This window comes from Dryas octopetala, chromosome 2, assembly GCF_963921425.1.
Source record: "Dryas octopetala chromosome 2, drDryOcto1.1, whole genome shotgun sequence".
Lineage (NCBI taxonomy): Eukaryota > Viridiplantae > Streptophyta > Magnoliopsida > Rosales > Rosaceae > Dryas > Dryas octopetala.
In genome coordinates, this window is record NC_141367.1 from 31,050,855 (window position 1) to 31,075,648 (window position 24,794).

The following is a 24,794-nucleotide window of genomic DNA, read 5'->3' on the forward strand; positions in this document are numbered from 1 at the left end:
AAACAAATAAGTGAAATGCACTTTCAGCATCATGTCCATTTTAGTAGTTATACACAGTCACAGCATTTTTATATTAACATTTACCAAACACTTTGATACTGTTTTTTGCACTCACAGCACTTTTGAAAACATAGTTTACCAAACACTCAACTACTTTACTTTACAGCTGACTTTACTTCACAGCTGTTTTACTTCACAGTTGTTTTTTTCTCACAGCAATACCAAACTTGCTGTGAGAAAAAACAGCTGTGAAGTAAAGTCAGCTGTAAAGTAAAGCAGTTGAGTGTTTGGTAAACTATGTTTTCAAAAGTTCTGTGAGTGCAAAAAACAGTATCAAAGTGTTTGGTAAATGTTAATATAAAAATGTTGTGACTGTGTATAATTACTAAAATGGACATGATGCTGAAAGTGCATTTCATTTTTGTTTGGTAACAATAATATGTTTTTTTACTTGTTTTTGAAATTTTTGACTACAAATTTTTATTAGCATTAATTTTTCTAAGAACAACATTATTAAATAAGTATGACTATTATTTTTTTAGATATATTATAATTTTAATCTTATAGATAAAATATCATAATTAATTATCACAATATAAAATATAACTAACAATGAACATATTTTTTAATTTAAAATAAACAAATAAAAATTATAGAAATCAATGAGGGTATTAGGGTAAAATAAAATATTCATTGTTGTTGTGAGTCACTGCAGCCACTACAAGAAAAACCTTAATATATATCAGTGATAAACCGATATCTATTTAGGTTTCCAACCGATATATTGAGTGCTGATATCTATTCTCCCATATTACATATCGGTTATACACTGATGTCTATACTATATTAGATATCGTATTTGTTTGATAATCTGATATCATATATAACCAACGATATCGAATTTAAACATTTCTGATATCTTAAAAACTAAATTCCGATATATAAGATACTTATTATATCGTTATTTTTTTTCAAACTGATATAAACAATATATTCAATATCGTTTTGGTAATGAAAATCTGATATAAAAAATATATAACATATCGTTTTTGTAATTAAAATCTGATATAAAAAGATATATAACATATCGTTTTTATACTTAAAATCTGATATAAAAAGATATATAATATATCATTTTTGTACCTAAAATCTGATATAAAAGTATACTTTAGATATCGGTTTTTTGTTTTTTAAATGATATTGAAACTCTATTCCTTATCGTTGCTTTTTTATATAATCTGATATATAATCCAAAGTAAACTTTTGGTATGGATAGAAATTGATAGGCAGCATCCACACAATAATTAGTCAACTTCTAAAGTAATCCAACTTCAATTCTTTCATTCATATAAATTAATCCAACATCCAAAGAGTAATCAAGTTAACAAAAATAAATTACAAATCCATCTAAAAATATGGATAGCCCTCATCAATGCATATATACCCCAAAATCACTATTCTATCTCCATAAGCACCTTCACAAAATCCATCTCTAGATCCTAAACACTGCCAACATGTATAAAATAATTAAGGCATGGCAGTGATGCAGCTAGGCCAAAATTTTGCCTATACAAAAGATTGGAATGTCAACTAGGTAGTATCTTCATATCCACAAAATGCTCAAAAAGGTACCAACAGATAATACAACACCCATATATTGTTCCAACCATTTCAGATGTATGTCTTGCTTCTGCAGCAACATCAGCAAGCACAAGGCCAGCAGCACCAGCTCCAGCAATCTGTTTTTTCACAAAGGGATCACGAAACATGGAAAACCATAAAACTTGTAGATGGAAAATGCAGAGAAAACATATTACAATATCTTCCAAGTTCTATGCAAAAGTAGCCTAACTTCAAGTGCAACACCCGGTTTAAGCCAAAAAATATATACTTTAGATCAGAATAATTTCAAGTTAGTCACACGAAAATCACAAACTAAATCCCGTGCTCTGTTAAGTACATAAGCTGATATATTAAAAACTATTGATATATCACAGAGATTGCTTTCTAAAAACTATAGATTGCAGCAAGGGCATTAAGTGCATTAATAACATGAAACATATATATACTGAAATAAGATTTGTATCAGTTGGCAGCAATCAATGTAAAATTTGAAATACATGACAAGGAGAATATTGAAGTTCAAAAAAACCCAAGCATAAATCATAAACACAAACCAAACAGCCACATGCACAACAATCAAAAGTCGAATCAAATTCAATTAAAAAGAATGAAATCATCAATATTAGACCAAAACCAACATATCTTGAAAACTATCAGAAATTTTATAGCTTGAAAACTATTAGAAACATTATAAGCATCCCAGTGCCAGAGGCACGAAGCCAAGGCAACTGAGGGGCTGAATCAAATGTCCATGAAGGATAAGCAACATAAGTATATGAACCCTCTTCTACAAGCCTAAGTTCCAGCTGCATGTATAGAGAATAAAGTCCAACAATCAATTATTTGCTTGTAAAACCACATAATTACATCACTGTGCTTTAAATGTCATAAGTTGAAATCAGTCAGGTTCCACATTTTCTGTTAAAGACTCAGTGCAACACCCAAGACATTGCAAACTTTTTAGCTTTTTTTGCAAGGCAAAAAGAAAATTTAGTTTAATCTGCATAGGAAGAGAAATTATTTGAATAAGAACGAAAGGTTGGAGAAGCACATACCCTGGTCTAGCACTCAACTTCTCAAACTGTTCCAAAATAAATAAAATGCATGTGTGCCTTAATGACATTGCATGGAAGGCTTCTGAAAGTTCATACATGTTCGAAACATTCTCCAATGAAATGTCCTAAGTCAACAAATAAAATCGTAATTAGGCAGCCAGCTTTTTGATTCAGAAGCAGGACATGCAGAGAGAGAGAGAGAGAGAGAGAGAGAGTGCTAGCTCACCTGTGCTATTGTATACTCACAAAGCCGCTTGAGTCCCTCCAAAAGATACTGATCTGCAGCTCTGTGAGCATAAAACCGCCGACCTGCAGTTGGTGAGTGAAGCAATCAAACATTTAGGTCCTTTATGCTAACAATTACAAACACACTAATGCTCCTCTATGATAACTAATATAACATAAGTAGGAATAACTTGAACGAAAATAAACGATTTATACCTTCAACTAAAAATGTAACATCGGACAGTGTAGGGTTGTTTACATACTGCTCCCCTAGATAGACCTGCAGGAAGATTTATCCACCATCATAGGCAATTCATACTAAATACATGCTTAATGCTTAAGATGACAGCACTTTTAAATGCAGACAAGCAACCACAGAATGGGCACTCTGAATTTGGTTATTTTGTCGAGAATATATTTAGATAACATTTACGTATGTGGATTTGAAATGAAGGATTTGGATTCAACTGCTTATATTTTGATACTTATTGTTATGGATTGAAAAGAGTACTCCGTATTTCAGTTCTTTAAAGAGTGGATTTGGATGTCAACTTTTTCTTGAGTATTTGATATCCTCCCTACCAAACTATGAATCGACAAAAGAAAAAATGAAAAAGAAAATGGAAACTAACAACTTGAATGGTTTGGAGCAACAAAACATGTATTCTGCCACCAAGTTGACCCCTTATAGCATGTCCAAAAACATAAGAATTCAATATATATACCAAAAGCATGAAAAAACCAGCCCCTATTAGAAAGCACCCCAACCTGTGGTGTTGGAGATGGGGGAGCTGCATCCACAGGAGAAAGAGTCATGGCTTTATTGGCCAACTTGTACAGAGCCATAGCACCATCAAGTTGCTGTTTATGGCTATTAGAACCAAGAAGTGCAAGAAGCAACTCCAACCCTGCTAAACAATATGTTAAATATATCAGCTAACTCCAAACCAGCATAAATATAATAAAGAATATAAGTTTCTATGCAAAAGAACAACCTGAACAAAATAGATTGAGATACAGAAAATATGACATGCCATTGTTATCAATGAATATTGTCCTCAGATCATCTGGGGATCAAAGATGAGCAAAAGCCAAAGCAACTCGTCTTTGAACAACCCTCTCCGCCACACGCATCAAATATAACAAATGGGACAAAACCTACATTAAGAAAGAGTGGGTGTGAGAGATAGAGATAGAGAGAGAGAGAGAGAGAGAGAGAGAGAGAGAGAGATTGAAAAATAAATTCTCCATCCTGCAGCTTCTGAACACCTCCAACCCTAATAAAATCGAACACATTATCCTAGCGGAGGAAATGAATAAACAAAAAAAGATCACATTAAAATGGTGATAAAAGTTGACCCAATTTATATATAGCTTTCATTCCACAAGTTCATGACAGTTCATTAATTATACCATACCTCATTATCTGCAAGGCCATAAAGAGTAAAAGCAGGATTATGTTGCAGAGACCCATTTTTTGAATCAAGAAGCTTCAGCAATGGCAATAAACCACCATTATGAGCAATACCAGCTTGGTTGTGTGCATCCTGAATTTGCAAATACTTGAAGCAATTATTACCAAAGAAAGTAGCATGTGAAAAGAGAGAAAAAGAATATTTCAATAATAAATCAAGATTAATGCATTGGATTGCACTATCAGGAACCTGAAGACAGTAAGTGATTGAAAAAAATTCCTCAAGATTTAAATTTTAGAACTTCTGCTCAAATGTACTAACAAATGGCCCATAAATTCATATTTGTTTCTAGAAGAACATGGAATAAGTCCATCTACGGTTATTTAAATTCTTAGCACAAAATCAAAAGTCAGCCTTAGCAGATAGAACCCGTTCAATGGCATGAAGACACTGGTCCCACACTAAATTTTTCAATATTGGCCAAGACCTGTGATTTAAACAAAACAAAATATCAAGAAATATTAACCTGTGCCAATCTCCCCAATGCAAATGCCGACATCTCCCTCAGTTGTACATCTGGGGATTGAAGCATCTCAACCCCATGGTTGAAACCTTAACTAAAGAACACATCATGTAAACATGGTTGAAACCTTAACTAACCAACCAAATGCACCCTAAAAGAAAGATATACTCAGCAACAATTAAACCCAATTAACAACAAGACTGATTTGACTAAAGAATACAAATAGCAGCTTAGTTAAAACCCTATTTCAGCAAAGAAAACTGGAAAAGAAACCCTAAATTGTCAACACTAATTCCTAATTTAATTCGAACACAAAAATTAAACCAAAAAAGAACCAGGTTTTTAGTAGCAACAAACTCACTGCACAACGGATTCCCAATTCTCAATTCAACAGAAAAAAAAAATTTATTTCCAAATTAGACATTAAAACCTAAATCAGAAATACCTGGGGAAAACGAGCCGATTGAAGAACAAAATTTGAGGTGAGAGACGGCTGGGAGTGAGCGGGTAAGGTGGTTTTCGAGAAAGTGGGGAATAGGGAAGTGGATGAGAAAAACGAAAATGAATGAACAAACGAGACTCAAGCTCGCCATTCCAACAACTCATAAAAAGCCCGACCTGTCTCGGGCCCAAAGCTTTGGACTTGTCGTCATCCGACCTTCGAGCAGTGACACAGATCCATAGTGCTCCGCCCAATTTGCGGTACCCAAGCTTGCCATTCCAACGTTTTGCTGAGATCCAAGCTTCTGCCTCGAGAGGATGTCGTTCAACCTCCGACAACAGGTAATCGCAAAGCGTGATCCAATCTCCGAGCACCTAAGATCGCAAAGCCCAGCCCTTGGAATTAAGATCTGACCTCTATCTCGATGCCGCAATGCAAAAGCTTGAGCCAATCATGGCTGAGCTCGACCTCAACAATTAACGCCGAGTAACAATCAATTCTAGGAGGTTTGGAGAGGGCGAGACAAGAGAGAGCGAAGGGACTTCGACAGCAAGGGAGATCGGCAAGGAATAACGGCGGTGACGATGTCGGTGGGGCGCGACAGCAAGGGTTTAGAGACACAGAGAGAGGGCGTTTGAGATAAGTCATAGAGATCGAGCAGAGAGAGGGAGAGGGCGTTTGAGATAAGTCAGAAAATAAGGACAGCGGGGGTGAAATGATAAGTGGAGGAGAGAGAGAGAGAGAGAGAGAGAGAGAGAGAGAGAGAGAGAGAGAGAGAGAGAGATAACGTGCTTTTTTATGTGGAAGGAGATAACTTAAGTTATCAGTTAAAACTTTAGATATCGGTTTTTAAACAATTGTTAATCAAAATGGAAATTTAAGATATCGGAAAAAAAATTTGGTGATATGTTAATGTGTTTAGATATCGTCTAAAAAATCAACCGATATGTAAAACTCTACAATATCGGTTTATGTAAAAACTGATATTAAACAAGTGATATCTATTACAGTTTTTCTTGTAGTGAGCTTTCAAAAGCACCTAAAAACTTGCTTTCTGTTTTTGTTGTAGGGAGTTGAGAATTGTGGGGAAAAGTAGTTTTTTATTTTTTTACCAAACACCAAAACTGCTGTAGGTGATTGAGAATTGTTATCTACAGCAGCTTTTGGGTCCTCCACCGCAATCTCAAATGGAGCCTTATAGTATAGAGGGATCCACCTGCAACATATCTCCTGCTAAGACTATGAAGTGTGAAGGTTTGGCTTCAATGCCAATAAAATTGCCATCCTTTGTTTTAATTTGATGCTGGAAAAGTTAATTTGAAACCATTTAGTGCTAGTTTTTTATTTTATTATGTTAGAGTTTGGTATTATAATATGACAATTGATATATTAATTAAGATCCATAACATATCACATACGTATGGGATCTCTTTTTTTTGTTTTGTTTCATCATTTATCGATTTGGTGGGCAGTCCCAACTAACTTATGGGAGGATGATATCAATCATGATATCTGATTCTCCTTGATTGAAGGATCCTATTAATGTATTGTCTGGAGGATAAGCTGTAGAGTTGAGTTACCTAGAATAACCTTTTCTAGCAATAAGAGCATCACCTTCAATTTCAACATCTATGGCAATTGGCAAAGCACCATCAAATACGATACCACGTGATTCCATACAGCAAAATTATGTAAACAAAAAATATAGGATAAAATATATTTTTGGTCCTGTATTTTGAGTTAAAAACATATTTAGTCATCGTGATTTCAATTTTGCCAATTTAGTTATTGTGTTTTATATTTTTTGCAATTTTCGTACATTATACACCTATTATAAAAATTTTCTTCAAATCAAAACTAATAACTTCTTTAAACTAGCAAGTTTTATTAAAAAATGACTCAAAATTATGTATATAACCTTGAATTTTTTATTTTCAAACAATAATTTAAAAAAATTACAAATTTAAAATTCAAACCCTAAATATTTTTGGAGCCTCAATTTCTTTAGCAAATAAACATGAAAATAAAAATTGAAAGTAGTTTTGGAAAGCCCATTAGATGAGCTTTCAATCCCCCCAAAAACGTTTTTTGAAAACAAGTGGATTTTTTTTTCCCAAATTGAATATTTGTTTTTGTTAAAATTGTCTTAAGATTACAAACTTTATAAAACACAAGGATTAAATTGGCAAAATTGAAACCACGAGGACCAAATATGCTTTTAGCTCAAAATACAGGGACCAAAAATATATTTTACCCAAAAATATATAATAAACCACATGCACGAGAAACATGAGATAGAGAATATATATACTAATATACATGTATATATTATCTGGAAGGAACATCCCAACCACATCCTTGAACATATTCGAGGGTTCCATGTGACTCATGTTGTTACAGTGAGTGGAGCTCAGTTTTTCACAGAGAGAAGAAAAAAAAAAAGAATGGAAAACCTAAAAGAGTGAAATTTTGAAAGATCATACATTCCCAGCAATTAACAAAATCAAACAAGCATCTTTTCCATGCAACCAAATAGATAGAGCATTACCATCTTCAATCAAACCAGATATTTCTAGGGTCCGGATGGAAGCCTTTGTGTTTCCATCTCTCCATCCCCAAACCACCCAGACATCTCTTCATCATCGGTAGAATTAGAAGACTCTAACCTTCTTTGAATTCTGGCAGACATAAATTCATCATCATTTTCCATACCCTTCGTGGCACCTTTGCTCCTCTCTAACATCTTTGACTTCCATCTGTCCCTCTTTTGTGGATTCTGAGACAATTCGGTCTTACCTCCTACAATGGGAAAGTCTACAAATCTAGAATCCTCATCCCATGAATTTGAGTGACTAGAGTCGTCATTCTCTTCATCCACAAATCCCCACAAGTCTGCACCTCTGTTTTGACTACGCCTACTTTGTCCCGCATATGATTGATCATTAACATCAGTGTCACCTCTGACTAAATTCAATCTGTTATTGTTATGGTAGCCTCCATCTTCATGTACAGCTTCAGCAGAAGTCTCTGAAGAACGTGCTGCCCTAGGCCTTTTATGATCACATTTTAAGCACACCATGTTTCGCCTAAAATTTATGTAATTGCACCTGCACACAATCGGATTTCCAATTATTTACAATAAAAAAAGAAAAAGGCAAACCACTTCAAAGTGTAGCATTGATATCCAAAACAAAATCATTGAATGCAAATCACAGTTGATACAGAAAAACTCACGAGTCACATTCCCACTCCCCGGGATTTAGCTGCCGTTTTGGAGGCCTCTCTTTGCATTGCAAGCATCTACTGTTTTTCGCAAAATTTAAGAAATTGCATCTGTGTAAAAAAGAAAGATTAATGTCTCAGTAAGAAATGGAACCACAAGTAGAAGAAACTTAAGAACTTAGCAGCCATTACTTGTCACATATCCAGTCCCCCTTCTTCAATGGAAGATGATCCTGATCCTCCCTTAGTTGTGTCAGTCTTTCTTGGAAAAGACTATCACAACGTAAGCACTTAATATTTCTGGCAAAATTTAGAAAGTTGCATCTGCCAAATGAAATATTAATAGGGTTAAAACAATTTATGAAGATTCAATAATTATAAACAACTACAAGATCAGCTGTCAAATTACTTGGGGCAAAGCCAGTCGCCTTGCTTCATTGGAACATTTGTGTGGTATTTTTCTTGTGGTATTGAATGTTTTGGCAATGATTCAACCCGTTTTTGGGTTGTGCACTTTGGGAGATTGGAATCAAGGTTCTCAGTGCTGTACTCTACCATCTCTTTCAGCAGCCTTCTCACTGATGCTTTGACCATTTTGTTTAGACATGGTTTGTTTTGCACTGTACCAGCAATGGGATCGAGCCCATACGTTAACAAGAACCGCATCACATCCAAAGTACGCCCACCTTCATCTTCACGTGCCTTCACAAATGCTCTCTCACAGTCTCCTCTCAAATTGCAGGAGCTGCAAACCTACTAAAACGACCATTCATATTAGATATCATAATCCTGCTTGGATCTCAAGCATTCTCACTGAAGGAGAGTTGGATGCCAAAATACTTCATTTGTTCTTATATTCATACTGAAGTATATAAGATATTAAGAAAAAGAGAATTCTTTATTAAATGAAAAAAGAGTCCAAACATATCGGTTCATTCAACTAATTAAGAGGAAAATACTCGGAGACCTAAGCACATACTTCTCCTTCATCAATGCCAACATGTGCCCTTAGACGCTTTCCTGAGTTGACAACTTTCCGATCTATGCTTGGGCAACCGGATTCTGCAATGATCCGGATATCTTTCCTTGACAATAACCTGCGCATAAAGGGAATTTAATGAACTAAGCTCTAAAATAAAAATATCCGTTTGCAAGAAAAATCATTATATATCAGGCATACCCCATAGAGTTTCAATATCAAACAGATTGCATGCACCATTGAACTAGCAAGATAATACACCTTTAAGTCTGTAACCCATCAATGCAAATCGTTTTTAAACTCAAGTGAATCAATTCACAATTTCACAACCTAAAAAATGGGGAAAACAAAAATCAAATTCTACCTTAAAAGACTAAACTGGTCCCGAGCCAAATTAAGGCATGCGGTTCGAATACGGTTCGATTCCTTTTGACCCAATTCGTCGTTCCGAAACGGGTTTTCGTCTCCTTCAAAGTAGCCTCTTTTCAACAAGCACTCCATCAGGTCCACCCATTCCGGCCACGGATGCGAAATCTGGACCGCACAGTGTTCCACGTTCGTTAGGCTGCCCCGGTCCGACGGTTCGTCGGCGTCTGAGGCCAATTGAGTGATTTTGTTGGTGGGTTTTGAGGATTGAAGCTCTTTAACTTCATTCACTATAAAGTCCAGCTTTGGATTGGGACCTAGGGTTTCACTGGGGGTGTGAAATTGTGCAATGGGTGCCAAAAACTTTGGGTTTTGAAAGTGATTTCTGAGGACAGGATAGAGACATTCATGGCCGGTTTTGAGAAGCTTGTACATTTGTTTTGAGAATGTTTGCTTGGGCTTTGTGGTTTTGGCGGAAAAATCACGGTCTGACCGTTAGGTTCGTTTCAGGTTTAAATTTTAGGGGCTGCTGCTCGTGTTTACAACTTTACATCGCGCAGAAGATAATGATTGGACGTGTTTGGAAACAAGAGTAAGCTGTCCAAAATAAAATAAAAATAAAAATAAAAATGAAAATGAAAAGGAAAATGAAAACTCCTATTAAAGACCTCCAAAATTAACATCAAATAGATTCTGGTTGCAAGAAAAGTAGAACCACAGTCCCAATCCCCATTGTAAAAAGGAAAATTTTCTCCAAAATCTGAAGTTTGTGAACATAAGGTGTTTTCTTTTCTTTTTCTTTCTTCAAATATTGTTACTTTCGCTCCAAGTCATATTGATTTAAAAAGATTGCTTTTAACGGCTATATATATTATACGCTTGTTTTCAAATTCAATTCTAACTGGCCACTCTCCCCATTCGGCAATTCCCAATTCCCCATCGCCTCTCTTTCGTTTACAAATTAAGATCATCACCTTCTCCCGTCTTCCCGTCCCATCCCCAACGGTTAAGTTCTAATTTTTTTTCTTGTTTTCTTCTTATTATAGTTTGGTTCTTACTTCTTACACATAAGAAGGCTTACTTTTCTTAAAGTAATGATATCCTTACTTCAATGGCTGCACATACATTCACAGTGCCTTGCATATTTATGGGGTTGTGGACTTGCTTTTAATTTTTGGTTTCAATCTAGTCAAGGTTGTGTGGAATAACATTATGTTTTGTGCGAACAACAAACAAGTATGGACTTTCTTTGCTTTTCAAGTCCAATGTGCTAAATCTTTATTTTCTTCTTTTGGGCTACGGCCATGTTGCCATGTTTGCTTGATCAGTAACAGTCATATTTCTGGGTTTTTCTGGTTTGTTGTGTGGTTTCTTTAATTTAGGCTCTCTGGGCCTTTGGGTTGTTTGGTTCTTGAGCCTTTGTGCTTGAATTAATTTGTTTCGTTTGGTCACTTGTATGTTTTGTTTCTTTTTCAATCAATTTTTGATTCGCCAAAAGAAAAATCACGACGTGATTCTCCTGTAAAAAAAAATTGTGATTAATTAATAGCTGGCTTGCTTATGGAAATCGTTGATATGTTTACAGTTTCTGTAAGATCCATCGATCGATCGCTGAATTAATGGCTGCCGAAAGTGAGGAGGAGAGATTGGTTATAGGAAGCGATTTGCTGAGAGAGATGGAGGCAAAGGCTGCAGATCCAATCGTTCAAAGTGCCAATAATTATTTGCAAGATATAATTCATTTGATGAGGAATGAGCTACCTAAATATAGAACGCAAGATCAATGTTTGATATATGTCAAAGAGCAATATGATGGATGGCGGGCAGAGTGATACTCCAAAGTGACTTCAACCCAGAGACTCAAACTTTTGCTCAGAAGAACAGTGAGGTATTGGAGGCATTGAAATTGCATACTAGTTCTTCCAGTGATCAGTCTACAGAATCCCAAAAAGCCCAAAAAGGTTGTATGAAACGTTTCTTGAAGTTAAAGAAGAAACAGGCATTTGCAATTGGGGCTCAGGCCTTAGACTTGAAGCTACCATTTGGAGAGATTGAGTTCCTTAGAGAGAACTTAGACATGATTAAGAGAGAATTGCACAAACTGGAAGATGTACAAGTTTTGTCCGCTACCAACCCTTATGATCGTGCTAAAGCTGGTTCTCATGTTAAACTGATAGAGAGGAAACCTCCATTGCCTGGCAGCCCAGCTTTCATCTTCTTGACCGGGTAATTATAATCCTTTTGGCACATATATGCAATTTACATACAGCAGCCTCTTTTTCAGATTATTTAACTTACTCTCTTTATATGTATGGTTTTTTCGTATTCAATAACATTAACATGGATTGCTATGGCTTCCTTCTGCTTGAATCTCTTTAAGAAAGCATCAAAGTTAACAGTTCATACATACATATAAATATATATATATATATCATGTAAGAAAAAAAATCAGTTTATATCAGTTTATATCAGTATTATAGTTTATTAGTTTGTGGTGGTGTTTTTATGTTATATATCTTCCTTGCTTCATCCAAATGTATGTGTGCATTTCAAATAGAAACATAACTTATTCAAATTTGATCTTGCGCCCGTCTCTGTTGTTCTTGCGTGTGTGCGCAGGTGGATTAATTAATTTTTTTTAGCTGTTTGTATATGTGCATAATGTTAATTTACTTTGTTATTGTACTACATCCCAGGGTACTCAGTGACTTGGGTGAAGAAAAGGAACATGGGATACGGATGGACTACGTTGCTCCAGGCGCAACAGACCACAAGTCTGAAGACATTCTTGCTCCCTTATATCCTCTTCCATCTCAAGATATGATTCTTGCTTCCTTATATCGTCAACCCTTGAAGCTACTGTTTCAGGGTTCATTCCAAATGGTATGTTGTTTTGATTGATGTTATCTTCCTTGCTATATTTATACTTATTGAGCAAATGAAATTGAAATTGTTTTAAAAAATAATGCAGGCAAAAGATGCTGCTTCTGTCCAGAACAAATGGCTCCTGGTGAACTTGCAATCCACCAAGGAGTTCAGCTCATATAGGGTAGCATTTCAATATTCTCATTGTGCCCTATTTTATATTAGGTTTATTGCCTTCTTTAATTATTTTTTTTTTCTACATGGACTGATCACTTTTGGTGTATTATATTGCTTAATTTGTGAAGATAAATCTAGACACCTGGGCTGATGAAGCTGTCTCTCAAATCATTTTGCTAATTTTATCTTCTGGCAGGTCAGTTGTCAGTAGTTGGTACCTTTTAATTGGAAATTTTTTATGTCCTTATATATGGTGCTGATCATGAAACAAATTAATTATTTGTATTTTGTTCTTAATTCATCTCTGTGATGTTATGGTCTGCAAATGTAGGCATATGATGACACCAGTGAAGGCAGGAAGGTTTGCACACAGTACAACTTGGAATCTATACCTGTAGTGCTCATGATCAACCCCGTCACTGGCCAAAAAATGAGTTCATGCATTGGAATGGTTCAGCTTCAGCCGGAATGTTTGCTAGAGGTAATAATGTCTGTCTTTTACTTAATTTTGATCATAGTTTGAGTTGAGGTTAAATTTTGGCATACTACTGTACTGTAGGACCTATTAGAGCCCTTCTTAAATTGTGGCCCCCGAGTTCATCATGTTGTTGAAGAAACATACACAACCAAGAAGCCTACAGATCCACCTTTGCCTGATCAAGATCCCAAGAGTGATAACAACCTCAGCAATCAGTTTGGACCATTGGAAAAACCAGTGTGCTAGCAGTAGCAGCTGATAACATATATTCTCACTGTGGGTGTTGCATCATAATTCATAAACCCGTGTCACATTGTCTTGTATATAATTTAGTTAATATCAAGTACTGGAGGCAATTTAATATGTTATACTGTGTTTCAAACATTATGACACTAGAATTATACATCATCAGCATCCATGCCTGGTTTGGCCTGTGATGCAACATTCTCTTTAATTGTAGGCTTTCCCGAATCTTCTGCTTTCTGCTGATATTGATAGTGATGAAGGTGTTTTGTGTTCATTTGTATTTGGTCTGTGCTTTATCCAAGTTATGAATTCTCATTAATCTTGTGAAAAGCGGCCTCCTGATGACGAAGCAGGGGATGATCAAAACATGTAGAAAACTGTCAAAGCTAGAGTTTTCTGCAGCTTTTCATATATTAAGAGGTGACTTCAATAATGTGCTCTTCTTGCCCATCAAACCTACCTAATTTTCAAAGAAAAAACCACACTTAATTTAAAACCTAATCTAAACCTCAATTAAACCCTAAATTAAATCTTAATTGAACCCTAATTAAATCTGAAATTAGAAAAAAAAAATTAAAAGAAAAGAAGAATACCTGGGCCATTTATAATACATGACTAAAAATAAAAGTCAAATAAAGAAAAAAAGTAGAGCCCTTTATGAAATTCTAGAAATATTGATCATGCTTTTACTAGCTAGTTGTTTAGACTTTAGATGCCTCCAATTTATATTCAGTCAATCAGTAATAAGAACATATATACACTTCATTAGATTGGATTAGATTTTCTTTCATGATTCTCAAAGGAGAGGTAAGTAAGAGGAGGGGATTCGAATCTTATATTAATATATATATAACCAAATCGGTTCCCAACATCGACAAATGATATACATGATTCTGTATATATATATATATAGATAGTTGTTGAATGAATTGTTAGTGCCTAAATTTAGGGATGTTTTCCTGTTTTGAATTGCATTATTTTGTTAATTAGTATGAGTGATTGTTAGATTAATAATGTTATATAATTTGAACATTTGTCGATGTTTGAGATTGTGGTTGATTGATGAATTTTGGTGTGAATGAGGAAAATAGTGGATTATTTCAAAAACGAATTTACCATAATAAGAAGAGTTGTCGTGTAAGTTTGAAAACAAAGTAAGATTACTGAAACCGTGAGGCCAAAGAAAAACAAGATTTACTGACCATCAATGGCAGCCGAAGGTGGGATGAGCTCTGAAAAACCAAAGGGAGACTTTCTCCTAGAGATTGAGGCAAAGGTTCGAAAATGGTGGGAAGAGAAAGACATTTTCATGTACTACTGATCAATCTTGTGAAAAGCCTACAGGGGATGATGATCAAAATAAGTACTTGTTCCCATTTGATGGTTTTTTGCGACGTGCATTGTCACTCTCAAAGCTAGATTTTTCTGAAGCTTATCATAGATTAAGAGGTGACAATAATAATAATGTGCTCTTCTCGCCCATCAAACCCATCTCAGCCATCAATAAACTAGCACAAGATTATCATGATTATCAGATTCTGAACCACTTTGGAGACGCGCCAGTTTTTCCAACAGTTTGGAGACCCGCCTATTCTGCTGATGCCATGCCATTCACTTTGGCATACGCTTGTAATGGTATTGACACTGAAAGTTTTGTATGTGATGCCGCAAACTCTGTGATCTTTAAGCTCTCTAAAGAGATGTCATGGAATTTGGCTGCTGCAGACTCTTCCTCTTGTTTGCCAATGACAAGAGGCGGTCCCCCTTCTACTTTTGCGGACAAGGTGTTTGTGAATGTGATAAACATTTCTGTGAACAGGACTCAGCAGAATTACCAGGCTTGCATGTTTCGAGAAGCCCTCATTTCTGGCTTTCTTGAGCTCCAAGCTACCAGGGACTGGTACAGGATTTTGTGTGGTCCTCAGGGCATAAATCGTGATTTGGTGAGGCGTTTTATGGATGTGCAGACGCGTCTTATTGCTCTGATCTGTCCACACTATGCGAATATGTGTGGAGGGAAGTTTTGGACAAGGAAAATGCAGGGTGGCCTGCTGCTGATGCTCCAGATGATCCAACCCTCCAGAGTGTCAATAAGTATTTGTAAGTCACAATTGTATTTTGTGCTAATTAGATTCATCTGTATAATGTTAATGGTCTGCAAATGAATGATTAATATAGGCGTATGATGATACAAGTGAAGGCATCAAGGTTTGCACACAGTACAAGTTGGAATCTATTCCTGCAGTACTCATCATAAACCCCATCACTGGCCAAAAAATGCGTTCATGGAGTGGAATGGTTCAGCCGGAATGTTTGCTGGACGTAAATAATATGGTGTACTTGGTATTTATTTCACAGTTTTGTATAATAAACTTACTTTGTATCACTGTTACTGTAGGATCTATTGTTACCATTCTTGGAATGTGGCCCCATGGATTATAGCATCATGTTGATTATACCATTCCCTAGAGAAAATTCTCATCAGCCTCAGCCACAGAAAAAAGATGGAGTGTGTACTATGAAGACAAGTAGTGGAAGTATCTCCAAAGATAAACATGAAATCAATGCTGAGTCACTGACAAGAAGGATAAAACATGCTTTTTGCTTATATTGATAGTGATAGTTATGAAGGTGTTTTTATTTGTATTTGGTTCTGCTTTTTACCCAAGTTATGAACTCTCATTAATTTACAGTACTGTTTGATGTTTGAACCTGATTACTCCCTCTCAAACATATATCCCTTGAATTGCTTCAAGTTTTTACTGGCCCAAGTGAGTCTTTACATCATCCTGCAAATCTTCTTCTACAGTTCTACTCCTGCTTTCTCATCAGAAGATGAGTAGTACAAAAGATGGGCAACAAACACTAAAACTCAATGACAACATAAAACTAAAAACTTTTTCTTTTTCTTTTTTTCTTTTTTACAATTCTGTCTCCCTTAAGTTTGCCCTAACCAGTCCAATTTTTTGGTTGGTATGGAAACTTTTTCTAAGCAGTGTCTATGTACAAAATCATGGCAGTCTTTGCTGATTAACATAAAGAACAAGCCAGTACATCTTCTTCCTTCTGTTTCTCTGCTGGGGTAAGCCTTTCAACCAAAATGTCCAAGGCTTCCTTCATCCACCAATGCCGGCAAACTTCTTTAGCTTTGTCAGCAGTCATCTGAATAAATTAATTTCAAAAAAGCATTATAATTACAACTCCTTTTTTAAAGAGGATATATATAATATGGGTAATGTTCTCTGAAAGATGCTTATGTTGTTCAACTTTGAAAACTAGCCATTTATTTTTTTTCCATTAAACACTTTTAGCCATGTAGTGCTTAACCCCTCTCAAGTAATTCTTACCGAGGAATACTCTAACCTCTCTCAAGAAGAGATCTAGCACTATTCGAGGGTTTAAAAAATTGTAAAAGTCTTTAACAGACACAAGTTTTAGCTTAATGTTCAGATTTTCTGAATTTAGACTATACCCAAATTCGTCGTCGTACATCCTTCTCTGGCCAGAGATCCAGTTGCTCCTTGACAAACAAAGGGAACATGTACCCTTCATAGTATGTGTCATGCCTTTTGCTCATAAAGCTCCATTTCCCCAATTGACACTGCAACACATACAACCAAAAAAATCAGGTCAACATTTGTAATAAAATGGGGTTGAAATCTAATCCCGCTCGTGACTACATTTGACTGTCACCCTCTTCCTCGACCTCTCAATCAAAAGAAAAACAGAAACAAAATTAAAACTAACCTCGACATTGCCTAGAACACCTGCTTCTTCAAGTGACTCTCGTGAAGCAGCTTCTTCTACGGATTCATCAAGTTCCCAACCACCCTAACATAACAAATATGCAATTAAGTCTCTTAAAAATTAAAAATAAAATGAAAGTAAATGAAGAATAAAATGAAGGGGATGAGAAATGGAACCAATTATACCTTAGGAAACATCAATGCATCGCCTTTCTGTGAAGTGATCACAAGGACTTCCAATTCATTGGTAACAGTACCATCACTGTCATTTTTGTATCTATAAGGAATGCATCTGCAAGATTCAACAGTACTATTAATTTTGATTTGCCATTACATATTTACACACAACTAAATTTGATAGGCACCCACTTTTTTCAACATAAGAAAACGACGTCAAAAAAGCTCACCCTACGACTTGTCGGCGGCCCAGGTTGTACCGCTGCAATGTCCTTCCTGTACGCGCAACCAAACAAGCCATCTTTTCCGCAGCAATTGCAATTTTCAGTTTGCAAGTGAACAACAGAGAAAGACCCGGAAAAAAGGTTCCTATAAAATATGATATATATATATATATAATATATATGAATTAGGCCGTGTAAGTTTGGCTGATATAATCAATCCGATAACCCAATCCAAGAAAATATGGGTTATAAATATTGCAGATTAAGACAGCTAATGCAAATTGCAATGATGTTGGGTATAGAGAATTAGAGAGGCCTCTGTGTAAGTTCAAGTTTAGGGGCAGAGATGTAGGATTGGGTGGCACACAGAAACACCAATTAACTAGCTATATATAGAAAAAATGCGTTGATGTGTACCGTTTGGAAATAACAAAAGGACGTGTATCCATTGCATACTAAATTACTAATACAATATTTGGATAATTGCAGAGAGATGAAGTCTAAAAAGAAATGATGCCGTGGGTGCGTACGACATTCACGTCGCCTAAGACGGAGATCGATTACTATAATTCATTAATTTGGAGAGCTTCTGTGTCGTTTCCTAACAACCATTTACTATTTGTTGCTGTTGTTGAGTCTGTCCACACGGCGACTTATAAATGGGTTGGTTGGACGTTGACTTTGGAGAACATCCTCACGTGTAGGATTCATGGGCGTGCCTTTGCTTCTTTATTTTTTAATCCTTTTTTTTTTTTTTGTGTTATTTATATTTTGGCCTTTTTTTATGAGATTGTAAAAGGGAAAATATTTGGTGGGACCTACTAGAAAATGTCACCATCCAAAACTCCAAATGATGGTAGCATGGCCATTTATTAATTATGCTTAGCATAGCTCATTATTCTAATGTGAATATTATGATAGCAATTAAGGGTCTTATAAGTTATAAGAAAAATATAATATATTTTAGTTTCTTTCTTAACTAAAATAATATTTAATTCTTTGAAATGCAATATAAGGAAAGAAAAGATGGAACCATTATTTTTGGTATATGCTAGAAGAGTTTGTGCACATGCAATACATGTGTAAGTGATGGGAATTTTGATGAAAAAATAGAGGTTTGATTGAAATGTAAGGACAAAAAAATAAATAAATAGGATGAAAATTAAAATGAGTTAGTATTAGAATAAGTTTTGATTTTTTAATATAATTAAGAAAGAATAAAGACAATCATAAAAATTGAAAATTGAATAAAAGTTTACAGAATTAATGAGTCAGTGTACAATGACTTTATCATCTTTAATTATTTAATTAATCAGACAGCAACAACAATAATTTCATTATTAATAGTGAATATATTAAAAAATACTTTTATTTGTTTTATTTTATGTATTAGTTTTTTTGCGACTTTACTTTGATCTTTCATTGTCATGTTATCAGAACATACATATTAATGACCTATAGAAAAGTCCACATAATCCATTTAAAAAGAGGTCATCCAATGACGACTATAGAAAAATCTATATAATGGACTAAGAGAAAGGTGCTTACAAATCTTTAAATCATTAAATACATGGTTTGACATTAAAACAACAAGCTAGATTTCACATCTCCAATTTTGCGATGAAAAAGTTGCCATTTTGTTTGCTTTTATTCTACTTCAACATGACACAGTACTCGCGATTCTACTCCAATTTTGGGTTGATTGATTTACCTTCCTTAAATCATTCTAATAACGTTAAAAATTTTAAATTTATATTTTAAATTATGTGTCATTACACATGTTAATATTTTATTTGTTATAAAATAAATAATTTTTAAAATAAATCATATATAAATTAATAAAATACTGACACATTATTTGAGATAAAAATTTAAAATTCTTAGTATCGCTCAAATCATTGTCATTGAGAATGTCTTTAATCATCTAACCACTACTTGCAGCCTAGCTATTTAGAGAAGTAACTCAAAATTTGAATTTTGAAAATTAAAAAGTTATCCAAAAATATGTCGCCTTCAAAGTGAGACTATCAAGTTTGAGGATTGAAATTCGGTCTAAAAAAAAAAGTTTGAGGTTTGAAATGGTCGGACTCACATGGAGTGGAAAATTAGGAGTGCATCTATCCGCCCACTCCCTAAGAATTATTTGGTCCCTGTTTTGTCCACTTGTATTGTTTATCTTCAAACACATGCAATTATAAAAATATAGAATGACTTAAAAGACTCTTCCAAGTCCCAATAATATTATTATAGATATAATGGAGCAGTTGAGGGAAACTTTTCTCAGATAACCTCTACCTGTGGGCTGTGATTCTCTCTGTCTTTACTCTTAGTCTCTTACATAATGGGATATGTCATTTGTTTTGAGCATAACACCCAAAAGGTGGTTTGTTTTGTGTACTAAATTGTAATTACAAAGATTAGTAATGGGACAATTTTAAAACAGTTGGGAGTTGGATATATCACTAGCTAAAATTTTGTTAGGTGAGATTGTGGATAGGTAGGGCGTTTCAAAATTGAATATTTATTTAATAGCTTATAGGAAAAGTCCAGTCTCAAACCTTTACCCTCATCATGTAGCATAAGTCACATGGGAAGTTCCCCAATGAGTAAATGCAGTGCATACAATATTGTTTCCAGGAGATGGTGTATGTCTGCATGATATCAAAGACTCAAAGTTTGATGGACCACCCTTCTTTTTTATTTTATATGTTCATGATCTAATATTGTTGCATTGAATGAAGTATGAACATGATCAAACTACCAATCATCATCACTAGCCTACAATGAAATCCAACGGTTGGGATGGTGTCCCATTTAGTTGTTGGTACCAGTATCCTCTTCTTCTTCTTCTTAATTGGGATACACGGTACCAGATTATATCAAGCTATCAATTTTGATCACTTAAAGATAAGCAAGATTTTTATCTCACTAGACTTATCTTCACACTATAAGAGTTCGATTTTGTTTTTTGTTTTTAATAAATAAAAGAAAAGCATTAAATTGTTAGGTAAAGACTGTAAAGTTGAGCTATTAAAGGTTAATGTACTGTTGCAATAAAAGAAAAAACTTTAATGCCCTGCCTCATATAGTATGGGATCCCTTACAATTATTTCCTCTCCAAAAATTATGCAATTGTGCAATTATTTTTACATTTATTTATTTTGCCAATAACTCACAGAAAAAAAAAAAAACTTATCTGCAACAGTGCCACTAAGATTGCATCCCAATGTAAAGACTAATAGTTGGCATCAATGAGACCCACTTTTTGCCTAACCTTCTCTCTGCACCGGGATACCACTGAGGGGGCATCCGGTGGTGCAGGTAAGTTCTCTCCAACTCACATGCATGATTGAGCATCTGACTGAGCAGTGAATCAAGTAATATTAAAAAAATTCTGTGAGGAGAGTAAAATATAACACTGCAAGAAAGATTTAGTTTAGACTTTAGACCATTGATTGGCACGTTTTTCAAAGGAAAAAGTCACATGCATTTTCGCAAAAACAATATTTAGCAATTAATATTGGGTCATGTACTGTTGAGAGCATTCATTATTACTAGTTAGAAATTGGGTAGAGGTGGGAGCTGTAGCCTGAGAGGCACGTATACAGAGAGAAGAATCGAGTTGCAGATGGGCCGGTCTCTTTATGGACTTAATCTCGATTTGGGTTGCTGGTTGTCGGACTCCAGATCACTTATATCGGAGGACTCACACACTTGGGTGGGCCATGGCCCGTTTGTAGCTAGTTTTGTTTTGGGCTGATAAGAGAGATCCACTGGCGAAAAATTAAGGCCATTTGGATATTTGAAATGGGCTTTGGTTAAGGAAACCAATGCCCAGCTTAATTCCCTTCTTTTTTTATGTGGCGTTTTCTTTTTGTAATTGGGTAGCTAGAAGAAATTGAAGGAAATATTGTTATGAATAACGTAACACTGTTGCGTGATGTAATTAATTTGCCTGTTATAGTATAGATAAACGATAATTTATACTTTTGGAGTATATTATTAATAATAGGGTTATTTTTTCTAAAGTTCAATTCATAAATTAAGCTGAAACTCAGCCCACTTGTTATAGAAAATTCTAGCTCAGTCCACTTTAATGAGAAGTGCACGACACGGAAGTCACCGAGTGTTCGACAATTGCCATTATGCGACAGTAGCTAGTTGAATTGCAAAAAAAACTCGTGTTATACTGTTATTAATTGTCATTGTTTGATAGGGGCAATCATTGCCACTATGCGACAGTGGCAATTTATTTAATTTTCTTTTAAAAAAAAAAACCTTACTGAGTGCTTGGTGCCAAAAAATACAAACAAAACATAACGTGAGTTTTATTTGTATAAAATGGACATATTTATCATTGCAATTTTTTTAGGTGAGTTTGTTTATCATTAAAGGCTGTAAAATAAATTTAGAGTAATTTACTTTTAATAATATTTACCCATTTGATAAGGGCCAGTTTGATATTGCTGTGAGAAAAAACAGTTGTAAAGTAAAATAGCTGTGAAGTAAAGTCAGCTGTAAAGTAAAGCAGTTGAGTGTTTGGTAAACTATGTTTTCAAAAGTGTTGTGAGTGCAAAAAACAGTATCAAAGTGTTTGCTAAATGTTAATATAAAAATGTTGTGACTGTGTATAATTACTAAAATGGACATGATGCTGAAAGTGCATTTCACTTATTTGTTTGGCAAAAAAAAAATGTTTTTTACTTATTTTTGAAATTTTTGACTACAAATTTTTATTAGCATTAATTTTTCTAAGAACAACATTATTAAATAAGTATGCCTATTATTTTTTTAGGTATATTATAATTTTAATCCTATAAATAAAATATCATAATTAATTATACAATATAAAATATAACTAATAATAGATATATTTTTTTAATTTAAAATAAACAAATAAAAATCATAGAAATCAATGAGGGTATTATGGGTAAAATAAAATATTCATTGTTGCTGTGAGTCACTGCAGCTTTCAAAAGCACCTAGAAACATGCTTTCTGTTTTTGTTGTAAGGAGTTGAGAATTGTGAGGAAAAGCAGTTTTTTATTTTTTTACCAAACACCAAAACTGCTATAGGTGATTGAGGTCCCGTTTGAGATTGTTGTGGAGAACCCAAAAGCTGCTATGGATAACAATTCTCAATCACTCAAAGCAGTTTTGGTGTTTGGTAAAAAAATAAAAAAGTGCTTTGCCTCACAATTCTCAACTCTCCACAGCAAAAATATAAAGCAAATTTGTAGGTGCTTTTGAAAGCTGCAGTGAATCACAGCAACAATGAAAATTTTATTTTACCTATAATACCCTCATTTTAGTAATTATAAATAGCCACAACAATTTTACATTACAATTTACTAAACACCTTCATACTGCTTTTTGTATTCACAGTACTTTTGAAAATATAGTTTACTAAATACTCAACTGCTTTACTTCACAGCTGACTTTACTTCACAGCTGCTTTACTTCACAACTGTTTTTTCTCACAGCAATCCCAAACTAAGCCTGAGAATTGTCATCTACAACAGCTTTTGGGTCCTTCACCATAATCCCAAACGAGGCATAAGTATTATTGCTAATTAATTATACAAAATAATTTCTCTACCATATTACAAGAAACCTCTTAAAAACAGAAGTAGAAACAAAAGTAGAGGAAGTGTAGAAGAATTTCATGTAATGATGTGGCAATGAGAACAAATGCAGTAGTCTGCTGCCACGTAGCAAGCCGACAAAACACCAAAGTCATATACTCACGAGTCACACCTTAACTTAACCGTATGACCTTCGACCCAAAAAGAAGAACTTAACCGTATAACCGAACGCGTATGTCAGAAGTGCCACGTCACGTACCCCTTCCCCACTAGTTAATTCTGAACCATATAGTTGGTCAAAAATTCGAAGCACCCTTGTGGCCTTGCGTTTGTTTACGCCAAACGTGATTATCAATCATTCAATCCTGAAAGTCCTCAGGGTCCTTTTCGTCTTTGTCGAAGACTAGCTTAATAAAAAACGTGAAGGTAGAAACCGCCGGATACGAAGCACAAACTGCGTTTCCATGCTTTATCTTATTTATTTATTTATTATGCTAAGCTTTTACATTTGTTTGATTGTCATATTCGTTGAGATGACTTCAATATGCTTCAACTCTCTGAAATTTTTAATTTACTTAATATAAGAAAACCATATATTACGTCTATTTTGTAAATTATTTCCTGGCGATTTTTTTTTATAAGAAAACAAAAATAAATATTATGTCCATTTTTATTCATTGCAGTGAAACTATAAAACACCAGCTATAATTACACATCCATTTAGCCTAAATTTCTAGCGAAATGGTGAATTTTTACTCATGGATGTGACAATATAAGCATTTTTTGTCTAGGGAGATTTTGAACCCATAATTAGGGAAAAGTTGTTATATTGAGTAAAAAAAAGATAATATCCTTTGTCATTTTGTCGTAATTAAGAGTAAATTATCTTTTGCGTTGGTTGTTGTAATACGCATAACATATATAGGAAATTCCATATGCAACCGGAATTTCGATATTAATAAGATCAAAGCTGAATTTAAGCTTTATATTTCTTGCTTTAAAACTATAAATTTCCTTAATAAGTGAATCTTTTATGGACTTGATTTGGGCCCTGCCAAGCAGCCTAATCTTTCCATAGAAAAGGACCTCCCCCAGTCAAACAAAGAGAGAGGCCACCTTCTGGAATTCCATATTTCTCTAGGAATTTAGGGACAAAAGGTTAAAACATATTCGTCATTTTCATGTAGTCAGTAGTCCACAAGAATCATCCATATATGAAAGGATAAAGCTTGAAACTTTCTAGTAGTTTCACTTTATGTAACATAAGACAGATAACCAAAACATGCATGTAGTGGGTTCATAATATTTTCAAAACGTGAGTTTCCCAATATTATGACCATATAACCCCCAAAAAAAGCTTAATGAATATATATGATATGAAAATTGGCCAATAATTTTCTGGTTTGTATCCAATGAGGCCAACTCCAAGGCAAAATTTTCAAAACC

The 24,794-nt window shown here is 34.6% G+C and overlaps 2 protein-coding genes, 1 long non-coding RNA gene and 2 pseudogenes across 3 annotated transcripts; 2 read left to right on the top strand and 3 right to left on the bottom strand.

Moving 5' to 3' along the window:
- Positions 1 to 3,117: 3,117 nt before the first annotated feature.
- LOC147295640 (uncharacterized) lies at positions 3,118 to 3,972 on the bottom strand. The gene is made up of 3 exons (XR_015120167.1): positions 3,938 to 3,972; positions 3,672 to 3,811; positions 3,118 to 3,183 (listed from the first exon to the last, which is right to left on the bottom strand). It is a non-coding gene; the product is annotated as an uncharacterized LOC147295640 (long non-coding RNA).
- A 3,667-nt stretch (positions 3,973 to 7,639) lies between these two features.
- LOC147295641 (uncharacterized) lies at positions 7,640 to 10,455 on the bottom strand. Its single transcript, XM_086230346.1, has 6 exons — positions 9,849 to 10,455; positions 9,485 to 9,602; positions 8,915 to 9,258; positions 8,698 to 8,829; positions 8,518 to 8,616; positions 7,640 to 8,390 (listed from the first exon to the last, which is right to left on the bottom strand). The coding sequence occupies exons 1-6, from the start codon at positions 10,283 to 10,285 to the stop codon at positions 7,856 to 7,858; spliced, it is 1,665 nt and encodes a 554-aa protein (XP_086086472.1). The 5' UTR covers positions 10,286 to 10,455; the 3' UTR covers positions 7,640 to 7,855.
- A 1,014-nt stretch (positions 10,456 to 11,469) lies between these two features.
- LOC147295642 (uncharacterized) lies at positions 11,470 to 13,672 on the top strand (annotated as a pseudogene).
- Positions 13,673 to 14,823: 1,151 nt separating this feature from the next.
- LOC147295643 (leucine--tRNA ligase, cytoplasmic-like) lies at positions 14,824 to 15,720 on the top strand (annotated as a pseudogene).
- A 446-nt stretch (positions 15,721 to 16,166) lies between these two features.
- NUDT17 (nudix hydrolase homolog 17) lies at positions 16,167 to 18,244 on the bottom strand. The gene is made up of 5 exons (XM_086231472.1): positions 17,770 to 18,244; positions 17,549 to 17,654; positions 17,364 to 17,447; positions 17,089 to 17,217; positions 16,167 to 16,778 (listed from the first exon to the last, which is right to left on the bottom strand). Exons 1-5 carry the CDS (start codon positions 17,838 to 17,840, stop codon positions 16,647 to 16,649), a joined length of 522 nt encoding a protein of 173 aa, XP_086087598.1. The 5' UTR covers positions 17,841 to 18,244; the 3' UTR covers positions 16,167 to 16,646.
- Between the last annotated feature and the right edge of the window lie 6,550 nt (positions 18,245 to 24,794).

Bases quoted from the DNA above. Each gene is read 5' to 3' on its own strand.
- LOC147295641 (XM_086230346.1), bottom strand. From the start codon at position 10,285: ATGTACAAGCTTCTCAAAACCGGCCATGAATGTCTCTATCCTGTCCTC. The intron at 9,603-9,848 runs GTAGAATTTGAT...CTTTATGCGCAG, and splicing joins GACCAGTTTAGTCTTTTAAG to GTTATTGTCAAGGAAAGATA. The intron at 9,259-9,484 runs GTATGTGCTTAG...TCGTTTTAGTAG, and splicing joins TTGGCATTGATGAAGGAGAA to GTTTGCAGCTCCTGCAATTT.
- NUDT17 (XM_086231472.1), bottom strand. From the start codon at position 17,840: ATGGCTTGTTTGGTTGCGCGTACAGGAAGGACATTGCAGCGGTACAAC. The intron at 17,448-17,548 runs GTATAATTGGTT...TTGTTATGTTAG, and splicing joins ATGCATTGATGTTTCCTAAG to GGTGGTTGGGAACTTGATGA. The intron at 17,218-17,363 runs GTTAGTTTTAAT...TATGTGTTGCAG, and splicing joins GTGTTCTAGGCAATGTCGAG to TGTCAATTGGGGAAATGGAG.